The sequence below is a fragment of the Tubulanus polymorphus genome, chromosome 2 (assembly GCF_964204645.1).
Source record: "Tubulanus polymorphus chromosome 2, tnTubPoly1.2, whole genome shotgun sequence".
Classification (NCBI taxonomy): Eukaryota; Metazoa; Nemertea; class Palaeonemertea; order Tubulaniformes; family Tubulanidae; genus Tubulanus; species Tubulanus polymorphus.
The window spans coordinates 5,731,938-5,745,319 of record NC_134026.1 but is presented as its reverse complement, the minus strand read 5'-3'; the positions used below and the strand labels follow the sequence as shown (position 1 = coordinate 5,745,319).

At 38.7% G+C, this 13,382-nt stretch overlaps 1 protein-coding gene across 1 annotated transcript; it reads right to left on the bottom strand.

Annotated features, from left to right (window-relative positions):
* Positions 1-5,670: 5,670 nt before the first annotated feature.
* On the bottom strand, positions 5,671-11,504 carry LOC141898322 (uncharacterized). The gene is made up of 6 exons (XM_074784167.1): positions 10,197-11,504; positions 7,577-7,774; positions 7,158-7,259; positions 6,493-6,825; positions 6,126-6,221; positions 5,671-6,042 (listed from the first exon to the last, which is right to left on the bottom strand). The coding sequence occupies exons 1-6, from the start codon at positions 11,502-11,504 to the stop codon at positions 5,812-5,814; spliced, it is 2,268 nt and encodes a 755-aa protein (XP_074640268.1). The 3' UTR covers positions 5,671-5,811.
* Between the last annotated feature and the right edge of the window lie 1,878 nt (positions 11,505-13,382).

Below are 13,382 nucleotides of genomic sequence, written 5' to 3'. Positions count from 1 at the left end.
TTCCCTAAACATATATATATCCTGCATCAGTGTATCATGAAATATTTGTTCTCATTCCCGCAATTATGTATATCGAATACGAATCCAATTATGTAGTAATCGCAATTTCTTCGGAAGCTGAATTTCCCTATGCGAAATAATTTGATGCAAGAAACATACAAAATGTAACTTAACTGGCGGGACGTTGATACATCGCCAGAGATCTATTGCATGGTGTGTTTTTTGACGCCGTTAAAACCGTTACTACGGACCCCGGAGGTGACACGGTGAAAAACAAATATTTGTTTTTCGTTCCCACGAAAAAAATGTTTATTCCTCACCATGTCACCTCCGGAGCACCGTACTTTACAATAATGTTTAGAGGCCTATTATGCGTTATTCAAGGGCTTCCGTGTGAGTGCACTACGTCATAAATATTAGACTGGTTGCCGGTTAGACAATTCGATAAAATTATCGATATATTCAAATCGAAAATGATTTAATTGATCCTTAGTATCGTATGGTTTATATTATATGATTCATTGTCGACAATACTATAACAATATATGTTATTTAAAAAAAAGCTTTGAAGTTAGTTTCTTATACTGCTTCGCCGTAAAATGTTGCTAATTCATGAAAGCGGTGAAACGCCGGCGTGATACTGAAATGTATAGTGAGTGCATTCCAGTTTTTCAATTACGTAATCATCACTATAACTAAAGATTAACAACTACATCAGCGAAGAAAGGTGTGATTTAAGAACGCATTTGAATGCAGAACAAGTTCGTTCTATGGTCAGAGAAACTGAAGATGGACCCTTTACTCGCGTACGAGGTGCGATGCAGAACCAAGATGCATATGCTGATACGACCGAATGTTGGCGTTCATAAAATGAAGAATTAAAAAACAGCTACTTCTCGCGAGTCGTGTTACTTTGTCGCTTCCGTTTCTTGATTGATAACAAAAACAGTTACAGCACACACGAGTATAGTTACAATTACGTGTTTTACCCCTATTTCTTGTAAGTGTCCTCTGTGCGACGAGCGCTCGAACGTCTCTTCGTCATATTTCACGCAATCGCATTATTAGTTAATAATTAACGATACGCGTAACTGAATGCACAATGCTAGACTGAAACTGATGAATTACCTGCCATTGACTTATAATTCGCGACTGATTAAGTACGTTACGCACTGGTTGAAGAGATCGTTCAAACGCGGATTCAGCGCCGGCAAATCGAGAAATATTAGTGTAGTTTACGTCGGCTATATTAGGTATATTGAAGTGAAGCACGTTGCGCGTCGTCGAAGAACCCCGGCGTCCAGCGGTATAAATCATATTTATCGCGCTCATATACGCAACGTCCTCTTCACAAACAGTAGGCAGCCTACTTGACGATTTATCACGCGACGAAATCAGTCAAGACCTAATTCGTTAAGGGGCCGACTCGAGCCGTTGGCGTTTGATCAATCTTTTGCTTCTTATGCCACGAATCTATAAATCCAATATTTCTTTTTAACGCCGTAAAAACCGTTACAATAATGTTTATATATATAATTGAGTATGCGTTATTTAAGGGGTTCTGTGTGAGTCGATGTGCACTACGTCGTCAATATTAGCGTTTTAAAATAACAATAACAATAGTGAATTTTTGGCGTTTATTTTGTATGATTTCAAAACTCTTATTCTATCTTTGATGAATTTCAATTATTATTTTTCAAAAGGATGAGCATAACGTCATCAATATATCCGGGCTAGACTGGTTGCCGGTCAATTTAATTCAATTAGCGATATATTCAAATCAAAAATAACTTCATTGATCTTTAATGCCAATAAACAGTAGTCCACACGTAAAGAGATCTGACGAAAGAAACACAGTCTAGAGTATTATTTCAAGTTCGACTAAGTTATGTATGATTTTTGCGAATAAGTTTTTTCAAAACAACATTATGATCATGGACGTGTTTTGTCAGAATTCGAGTGACAGTACTGACACACATCATTTCTGATAACGATATATTCCCTAACGTTAGGTCTCCGCTACGTTTCCAGTTGTTCAAACGAAAAAGATCGATAATCAATGAAAGAAATCGATTTAATTTTCAAATTCGAAAATATCCTCGTCATCGACGTGAGTCTGTCAGATGTTCTTTAGAATCCACGGCTAAACACACTTCAACGCTAGTATTCGGCGTATCCTAAAACCAACGTAGATTATTGACAATGGAACAGTTGTCGTAAACATGAAATACACAAAATCAACAACAAATTTCCGAACGCTGTATACATGGTTTACACTGCGCTTTTAATAAGCGTTAAATCCTCTTTAAACCTCTTCAAATCTCTTTAAACAAGAGCGACAGATTGCGAATTGTTCACCAATTCCCTTTTATCTGAGTAAAGCCGGTATGATCAAATCTAAACTTAGATATCTGCAACGCGGTTAAGGTTCTAAACACTCTCATATTCCATATTTCCTACTATAATTTGTATATATTTTGTTCTTCTTCTGCATTTTACTTCGCCAAGTGATGATTACATTATTCGTTTGCTTGGAGATTATCATCCAGCGGGTGAGTCAACGAGTGAACGCGCGGGTATTTGATGAACAAACGCTGCCGAAAAGTCAAAACGCACGATAGACGTAAGGGAATTGAATTGCCGATTCAACTTCGTGAGACACTGTTTGTGAAAAGAAATCTCTGGAAGATACATATCTACAATGCATTAACTATTTACGATAGTTACGTATGATATTGCGCTGGGGTTTGCAGAAAATAAGAAAAGCACAATTTTGTATGATGTAACGAAGATTTTGATATCATATCATAGAAAGTATTAAGACGTGTTCAATTTTGCGCCATTATACCCAAGTCATAGTATTATCCGGGTTTTTTAATATGAATATAGCAAAGAAATCTTATCTACGAAAAGAAAAAGAACGCCATCAATTATTTGGAAGCGTCATACTCGGTACGGTCTCTACCCATCATTAATTATAATGCCTTTTATTCCTTACAAAGGATTTATCAATCTTTCAGATTAACCGCAATGTATCATATCTGCAATACGATTAGCTCGGCTGGCTAATGGGCTTTCTCATAGATGGATACACAGTACGCTAATGTCTTGCGCTTTTTAGATTAGAATAAGTTTCCTGTACAATAAAGAAAACGTCGCGAGGCCTTCACAACAAAAAAAAAACTGCTGTCGGTGTTCTGGCGATGAAGCGTCGGTTACAAGTCGTATTTCTAACGGAGCAATTATATTAATTATCCAGCCCACTGATACGAGCACCTAAGTATTGACTTAACTCTGAGAGTCAATATTTTCTACTTGAGAACGTCTAAAGTAGCAATTGATCTTGGATTCGGTTTCTTGTGGCGCCGCGACGGATACAAAAAGAATCGCTGCTATTAAGACGACGCGAAATTTAGCTGATCTATCTACGACGACAAAAATAACATGTCTGACTTACCGATGCATGTTGGCGAGATATGACACCGTGCGTTGACATAAATTCGTGGTCTCGGTGAATTGTCGCTTGTGTTTGTGAAGACACGTACTTCCACTGAGTGCAGGGATTCTAAACCGATCGGCACTCGATGATGAAGCGCAGGACTAAACTGTCGCATAGCAACGCTTTCCTCTTCGATAAATTTTCCTCGCAAAGCCATCGCCGCGAGGGCTTCAAAATACGCAGCGCCGAGGCTGAAACGGGCAAAATAATACTCTAACAACAACCATAAAGATAATAATAATACTAATAATAAACAATGATAATCATAATGGAAATTATAATGATAATCATAAAAAGTAATAAAAAGAAGAACGATGACAAAGCAATAGATGATAGTACTATGTTATAACTGAACTCTATTAGAAATCTTCTGTTTTTTTATCAAAGATTTGATAAAAAGCAACACCAGCCAGCTCTCTCAGTCGGGATAATGCAGGAAAGCGTGTCACGCCACTACTACTCGTAGGAAACAAATCAGTGCCCATAAACAAGCCACGAATGCCAAGTAGACGAGACGCTGATAACTTAAGTCGCGATCACACGGCGACAATTTGGGCCGGGCAAAATTGGCACAGGCCCATTTTGCACCCGCTTGAACAGTTGTTCTGGGTCAAATTTAGCACGGGCCATAAACGCTCGTGATGATCACGGCTTTTGATCCGTTGATCGAGTGCGGCCTTAGGAAGAAGTGGGTGGGCTGTTGCGTCGTCTGGCCGGCGAGTGAAATATGGCTGGACGCGACTTAAAATAATAGCCGGCAATATCCTTGCGCATTATTTCTAGTATTTTATGAGATCATTCTGTCACCGGTTTTACGAGTTGCGTCTCATAAATTCACGTGGAGTCCTTAGATAATGCGTGATCAATGGAATTTTCCTCCGGAGAGACCATTTCCCGGCATCAGTGTAATAGTTAATTGCTGCAGATGGGATCAGTTGTAATACCAGCGACCGGGTCACTTGTTCACTCGTAATTTATCCACGTCTGCTATTGCGGGCAGGCAGGTCACGGCTTTCCACTGGAATCGAGGTCTGCCGATCGGTCAAATCGGTTAGATATAAATCTGACTTTGAAATAACTGCTTTAAAGAATAAAACGACGACTAGGATCTGCACTTATACAAACAATGTCCCCAAGGGTGCCAATAATGACTTACTTGAAGATAAACTACGAATTGATGTGATGGATATCACTGCGATGGATGGGTGGCTAATGCAGACGTTATTTGATATTGTCAATTTATGACAGATGGAGCCGTTGAAAATTGACGCGACATCGTCCGGACTCTAGAGAACATACATGGATGAAACGATTTCGTCATTCCTCGATCTTCGGTACATCTAAAAACCTTCTCTTGTTATGTATTGATAGAATCAAAATAAAAAATTCATTCTTCTTCGATGTTTAGATAAAAATTCAGACGATTCGCCATGGTTAATCTATCTGTAGGGGGCCCAAGTGACACCGGTGAAATTACAATTCGGGGAAACATGGACAGTTGTCAATGGATAACCTTTTCAAAACTAGTCCCAATAGTTTCTAGACACACTACGAGTAACTATTTAATGATAAGATGGCATGTGCACTGTAAAAATGTTAGTAAATACTAAGTGTCTGGTTTCGCTATGGAGGCAGCGATGTTCAATGAATATTGTTGGCTGGTAATGTTTTCAGAGTTTTGTACGAGATGTCGTTCGTAATGTAACATGCAACTGAACCTTTTGCCGTGAGAGGTATCAAAATGAACATATACATGCGCTGAGTCATCTGTAGTAGAGAATAGGTCACAACATAGGTGTTACCGTGGGCCCCTGGGGTGCTGTTTTCTCTCGGCTACTGCGAATAATCGTTCCATTTTTAAGAATATATGCAACTGGAAAGTCTAAAAACTTCGTTATATTGATTGCATAAACAAATTATCTAATGATACAAATATCTGATACGTCTGATGAAGTCCACATGTCGGTAGATGTAGGTTTCCGTTGCTTGAAGTTTCATCAAACGAAATGAACGAATTGAAAATGACACCCGAGAATAGTCATTTATATGTACATTACGCATTGAAATAAATTTAATGATTTATTTATGATTCAATATCACAGAGAATGTGCCCGTGTATTAAAATATATATTTATATATATATTATTTTTCATTTGAATTGATAAAGGTTGCAAGAACATGAATAAGTTGTAAAAAAGGGGAGCAAGCGAACAAACTTCTGGACGGAAACATAACTCGAATCACATTTTGCTAGCGGGTACAGCAGTATTAAATTGAATTCTAAGTCGATCTAGTCGCTACATTCATGTTGACTACAATAACTGACAAGCGGCACTCTTGTTAACGGAGCCAGACTTATGCGGATTGTCTGCAGACGCCGGTCTCGCGTCGTCCGTCTTGTTGTCGTTGGCCGAGTGTTGAATGTTGCCGTTCACGGATGGCGCGGAGCCTGGTTTACCCGGATGTGACGCAGTTGTCGGCGGACGACTGACCAAACTGTCGACGATCAAACTGGCGTGTTTCTCAAATTTTGCGATGGCCCTCTAAAATGCAAGTAACATATATACGAATATGAAGATACTATAATTGCTGAAGATATTACTGAAAATAAGCTCTTTTATCTGACCTTTTTCCTTAAAATCTTGACAAGTTCAAACATTTCAAGTTCTGTAGCGGCTTCCACCATATTTACGACTCTGCTTCCGGTTTCTTCGTCTTTTATCTGTTAATAGAAACACGATTTAGCAGTTGAATAGTTTAATTAGCAAAAGTGATGCACAGTTATCATTTTTCCTTCATTGATGATGAATTAGGTGACTCAATAATCTCTGTAACTATCATTGAACGTGACATTACCTTTCGGAAAAAGACCTCACGAGGAATACAATACCGACAAAACTAAAACGTTTCATTGCGTTACACAATATTATGCAGTTATCATCTTTGTTGGCAACTGCCTGACCAACATTTTTTAAGTTATAAAATGTACTCACGATATCATTAACCATAGGATCCATGCCTTCCTGTATGAGATACACGGCTATTTTCTCTCTGTCGTTGTCTAGAGCCACATAGACCAGATTCCTGTAAGCGATCTTTTCCTTCGTGGTGGAATCCAGTCTTTCAAAATCGTTCAGCGACGTATCTTCGTACATAGACTTGTGTATTCTGGTGACCCTTTCGTCGAACCCGTTCTTAATGGCGGCCACTAACTCGAAGTATCTTTGCACCAGGTATACATCTATTCCATATTTGACTTTTCTTTCCAAGTCGACATATTTATCGCCCATACAACCCTTTTTATAGTCTATCGGTTTATAATCATTCTGAAAATGAGAAAAAAATGGTGGCGCTTGAATGTCAGAATTTTTCAATGTTACCCGAATCAGCCACCATATGTCAACATATTTATGAGAACATTAACGAAAACATGGAAATAAATTTCGAAATACTACATGACAGTCCATATAAATCATCCGCTTTTGCTTTGTACCGGGGTTGTAGTAAAAATGAATTCGTCGCGGGAATGGCTCTTACACGAAACTATTATACTACCCGTCGGTATACACATCGCTTTTTCAGGCAAATCTAATGTCGCAGCCGACGGAAGTAGCGCATGATTTCATTCTGATTGATTAGATTTAACTGTCACATTTACCGTGTCTTCGGCGTCACCGCTAGCGCCAGCATTCACCAGTACCAGTTCGACATCCATTCCATCGGGAAGCAGACACGCGTAGTGCAAAGGCGTCCTTCCAAACTATAGCGAATGAAAAGATTGTACTTGAATTCATTTCTATTTGTAACTGAGCGCTCTAGCAAGCATTCTCACCGATAGTCATTTCTATCACTCAGATAAAATCGTATTTTCTGTACATTATCAACGCAGAAAAAAGTCAACATAATTCAATCATTGATATATTAAGTACAATTTCCGTTAATCATTGGCATGAGGTAGTTGTTGCACTTAATAATTCTGATGATAAATATCTGCTAGTATAAAATACTTTCAAACTACACGTATAATTAATATCTTTCATTAAAAAGAATAATGGTGGTGGATCTATTTTTACTTACCACGTCTTGGTCGGATACTAGTGCCGGGTAGTTTTTGATGAGAAAATTTACCATGAATCTGCGGGCAAATAACGCGGCTATGTGCAGATACGTACGACCCGCCCCGTCGCGAACTCGGGAATTCTTGTCATTTATCAGGCTCTTCATTACCGACAAATTGCCGCGACGTATGGCGAAAAATATCGAACGGGCATTATTCTGAAACAAATAAGAAATGGCGTGTATGTTGTTGTACATGTGATGCTGATGATTCCAAATGAAAGCAGTAATATCACTTCACGCAATGAAGTAGTTGAACCTCATGAAACCTTGATGAAAAATGAAAAATGCATTTTACCCTCTCACCCCAACTCCCTTACACACATTGACCATCACCATAGCGTGAGTTATAGGTTAAATGCCGATATTTCGGTAAGAATATTTTGGTTTCAGGTTCTGTATTTTTCTGTCATTTCTATCAGGTTAAGCACAGTATTGATCGGAACGGCTACATAGGTTTCTGATAGAAATGTCTCTGTCTTTTATTGACGATGTGTCGTATCGCACCCAGAGCCGTGTTTTGCGTATACGTACGTACGAGTATCCAAAGCGCTATACGACAGAAGTCGTTAGCAGTTACTAATGCATCGTAATCTGTTATTCATCGCCAAAAACGTGCAACGTTCAATTATTGCTGCTATAATTTACAGAACGGTTACCGAATTGAACTACGATTCTCCGTTCATTGAAAAAGTGGATACACTTTCGCAATAATTGCAAATTACGCACGCAACTTAAACCGAATTACGTCTAGGCGTTCAGTGAGTAATTCATAGTAATTACTTGGAGATCATCTTCCCTGTCTACATTTTTTTTCAATTTTGAATGAAAAAGTTTGCCAAGGAGGGTAGACTTAAACACTGATTGGAATAAACGACTTCTGCAAAGGGATAACAAATTTGCTTCGTTTTGTAATCTGCAATTTATGAAGATGTCCTTCTTATCAACTTGACACAAAAAGCAGATTGGGAATAAAGGTCGACAAACTATTCTAGATTAGCTTCTAAAGCAAGCGATATGGTTATTCCTCCGCGCTTTTTTTAAGTTCCAACCACAAAATAGCAAAGAATATGGTACTTCATGGAGTAACTTACTTCCGCTATACAACGAGTCACGCGTTATTGCGTGGTTGTCTAGCTGTCGATAGAAATTCGTAAGTCGGTTTACACGAACGTAAAATTATCGAAAAATACTTCGAAATATCACAAATGCATTACGTTTCACGCGGCATGAGTGTGCTTTATTGGACACGTGGACACGATGCACGGAACGCCTCATCGCCATATAGCTCGATATGAAAGTGTTTTTTTTTTAGATTAACCGTCGCTGACGTTTTCGTATGTTGTCGCTGTTTGTTAAAGGTTATTTATTGATGGTTTTTATAGGGAAAACATTTATACCGATGGTTAAATTGCGTACTTGAAAATCACGTCCGTAGCGGGAATATCGAATGGCTAGATGGCGTGTTTAGTCAACGTTGCACGCAAAAATAAAAACGCGAATATCGTTCGCCTGTTTTGTTGCTAATGGTGCAATATTCCTTGAAAACAAATATCCGTGGGTGACTTTTTGTTTGATTACTAGACGGGTTTGTATGTAATTGTCCATTACTGAAAAAAATAAAGCAGTGCGCAATACGACCTGTGGCTTTGATAAAGTTGGATGACGAAACCTTCACGCTTATGCGGCGTTCGTACTAAATTTCGAGCTTAGGAATATCGCACTAATGTGGCACCGAATTCGCTAGAAGAGCACACTTACAGAACTTGCGGTGATTCAGCACTTAGCCGGTATGCCGATGTGGATAGTGTTTTCAAGATGGCGTTTCGATGCTATCTTCATGTTCTTGTATTTTCAATTGTTCTTTCGAAGGGTAGTATGCCAATTAAATCCGAATTAAACTGAACTGTAATATTAAGTTCCTTGCAAACGTGAGAGCGAAAAACGTTCGTCACCGTACATTGATATAAGTGACCATCAAATCATGTGACTACTATTATCTTTAAACCTTCGTTCTTTTGTTGTGTCTTTATGTCTTAAATCTTAAAGACAGGTCTTAAAGTTGTTACGATTAGCTGGTCTTAAACTTAAAACGTGACTATGGAACAGACCTTTGACTATGAAAAAAGCAGTGGAAAATGCACTGTGAAGCAAAGACATTTCCCAAATCATAATAGTTTACGACCAAGTGGTTATTGATTAATATCTAAAAAATATTTAGGCTCTAAGAAATTAATGCATCATGCAATGGAGTAATTATGATTAAAAGCTTTCGATCACACTCTGCAACAAGAAATGCTAATATCTGAATACAATACGTGCACGGACAAGAGACACCTCGTCCGCTCTCTCACTGTTATCCATCCTAACATAAATTGCTGCAGGATATGTTTAGAGACCCGAAATCTTCACCAAGCCTGTTTGCAGAGACACCGACATATGAGTGCAGATAGATGCAAACTAATCAGAAAAATGTCGATGATATCGTAAATGTAAATAGGTTTGAGTGCTCTTATTAGCCCACTTTCGATTCAAATGTATAGCTTTTATCGGAAAACCATCGTTTCCATAGGAATCTTACCTGAAGAACTGGAATTTCTTCGAGAAATGCCGCCACTTCTTTTTGATTATGTTTCTTCGCTAACGATATCGAGTTACGTCCTTGTAGATTTTCAACGATAAGATATTCGTAACCCTCGTTAAATAAGGTCTCTAGCCGATCCAGCTTTCCATCGACTACCATATTCAGAACATGCTGATCGACCCAGTGCAGACTTTCTTTGATACGTTCAGGCTCGAACGATAGTGAGCTGAAGAATATGCGGTCTCGTAATGTCAAACAGTCCTCGTCTCTCATGCCCAGATTGAAACCGGCATCGACTACGAAACCGATGATTTCAGACGGTAATTCGTTCTGCCACAGCTGGTGAAGGAAGTTTATCGAAATTTTTTTCACGAACGGTTCAAGGTTTGCGTGCTTCATCACCGAAATCACCAGCGAATGACGAGGTTTATCACAATGCTTGCAAGCGTAAATAAAAAACGGCATTCGTCCGCGGGCATTTTGGATCGGGATATTTACATCAATGCCCTTTTTCATTAGAAATCTCGCGGATGTTGGACAGTTTAGTTCGAGCAGCAAAGCGATTAAGGGTTTTGGTCGAATTTCTCCATCATTTTCGTCGATATTTGATAAATCTAAAGCGTTCAAATCGATCGTATCTTTCTTGTAGATTTCTTTCATTTTCGCGCGATCGTCCGCTAATGCCAGGTGGTAAAATTGGTTCCGTTCTAAACCGACCTTGACCTTCGAGTTAATGTCTTTGCCAGTATCGTCAGCGGCTTCTTGAGCTTTTGGAAATGAATTCGACGATAGAATATCTCGATGGTTTACCGGTAAAACACACCAATAATCAATCAACCTTTCAATGTCACTGATCGATTTCGATGTAATAGCTTCATACAATCCCGGATTGAAAAGCTCTATGGTTTTCCTCTGCAACGGATCGGCGCATATACCGTCCGGTGATAAACCTTCGTTGTTTTTCAATTTCGGATCGGCGCCGAGTTTTAACAGCGTGTTAACGATAACATGACCGACTTTATTAGTTACGGCGAAATGTAGAGCCGTATTGCCGCTTTTATTTCGGGCGTTGACGTCCAGCCCGGCGTTGGCTAGCATGTAAATAACGGGAATATATCGATCGTAATTGCAATCGTGAAGTCCAGAATTTCCGCAAAGGATGTGTAAATAACCATCACCGTATTCATCTGTAGCTTTCACGTCAATTCCGGATTTCATTTCCTGCTGTACGGCCTGGCATAAACCCTCTTCAACTAGTGATAATAACTCGTATAATCGACCAGTTTCAAATTCATCGGCCGCCATTGTATCGTTTCGGCTACTTCCCTGGTTGTAGATGAGTTTGTTGCCTGTGAATAAGAATTCGCATTACACAATGAATTGCTATGGGCTACAATATGAGTTATGAAATGAAGATAAAAATCGTATTGCTCGAATGAGGAAATAAGATGGATTCCACAGAGATCTCCTAAATGGCACTTGAAATATCAGTATCAATATCACAACAAGATTTTTGGGGTAACATTCACATCCGACCTACCACAATCTAAAATGAAAGAAGGACTTTATTCTCTAAACGATGAAGAACATAGTTTACAAAAGGTTTTTTCCATCGTGATCTAAATTCACATAGTTCATCACTTTGGGATGGCATATGGTTTCTAAACATGTATAGGAACTGCGGGTATTCTGCTTGTCTCCTGGCATAATACCATTTGATAATAACTAATGGCTGCACCGTGGGGCGATACCATAAAGCGTGACATTTGAAATCGCAATCCAGATACAATATTTCGACATTTCAGTCCATTACGGTATACAGCGAGGGACAAATTATCCTGTGATAAAACGTCGTACGGTTCAATTTGTGTGTTTACGTTTGAGATGAATATTACCCCAGTAGGCAAGGCAACGTAGCCATTCTGAAATAGACAGCTGTAACAAACGAGACAACTAAACAATCTTTGTGAAAACAGTGGCCATTTGTCGCGTTTGATAGGCTGTCTGACGTCATCAAAATTGTCCAAGTACGTTAAATGTTTTTTGTTTACCGTGCGAGAACTGTATTGAACAAAACTTCAGTGTTTGATGGATGAATGAATTGATGAATACACGTGTATAAACATAATAATCAAATAATTCGATCTCAAAAACACCTGACGACCGATGAATATGACGTAAAACAAAATCAATGTTGTATGCGTTTTTATGGCTCATCACGAGGATATCATGAATCTGCGCGGTTTCATCCATTGCACCGAGTAAACTATATTTTTCAAACGTAAGTGCTCATTTAGTTTTAGACTGAAGTTTCGCATTGAGAATTCCAGAGTAGTGCCGGTTTCATTCCTCATGAATACAAAATATTTAAGGTTATTGGAAATACTAACTACGAAGATTTCGCGCTGACTATGCTCAGAGTATGGATGGAATAGTACAAGCATTATTTTCAAGATATGGCAGGAATTTTACTTTCTAAAATAATTCCAAACTATCGTTTATCGGTTTTTGTGTCACCAGATTCCCTAAAAATCCCAAAATGGCAGTATATATCTGGATGTCACACTGTTAGAGAATATTCCGTCAAAAAACTGCAGTTGGCGTCGTTCCTATCCGATGATCTATGCTTGATTCACAAATCGACGAAATATTTACCAATTTCACTGATTAATACTACAAGAATGATCAGACATATTTAACGTAATGTTAATCTTGATAGTTCTGTTAATGTTGATGTTCGCTCATTGGCACCAAAAACGTCTTAAACTCAAAATTTAGATTAATCGATTTAAATCATTAGGTCAGTTGATTCGATATTTTGATAACACAACTTACGTACAAATGAATTAGATGTTTAAATACAAAGGGTTTACGATAACGTTGATAATCACTTACGTTCCAAGAGACGTGAAAATGGTGACGAAACCGCCAATCTGGTCACGCCTTATACCGCCGTCGTTGTTGTGCCGTCAGTGGTGATAGTCCCGTTCTGAATACCCGCTGATCAGTAGCGGCAGTTACCTAGCCTCACGATACTGCAAATCAATACTAGACTCGAGACGCGAGAGTAGCAATAATCACTATGGCAATTCGACATTAAAAATTCAAATTAGCCTTTCGATGATATTTGCCCGAGCAAAGAACCGAAGAAATTATCGAAGAATAGTAGTTATTGCCGTAGAC

Excerpts from the sequence above, each read along its gene's own strand:
- LOC141898322 (XM_074784167.1), bottom strand. The coding sequence starts at position 11,504 with ATGGCGGCCGATGAATTTGAAACTGGTCGATTATACGAGTTATTATCA. Across the intron at positions 7,260-7,576 it reads TAGTATCCGACCAAGACGTG|TTTGGAAGGACGCCTTTGCA; the intron begins GTAAGTAAAAAT and ends CATTCGCTATAG. Across the intron at positions 6,826-7,157 it reads GCGGTGACGCCGAAGACACG|AATGATTATAAACCGATAGA; the intron begins GTAAATGTGACA and ends TCTCATTTTCAG.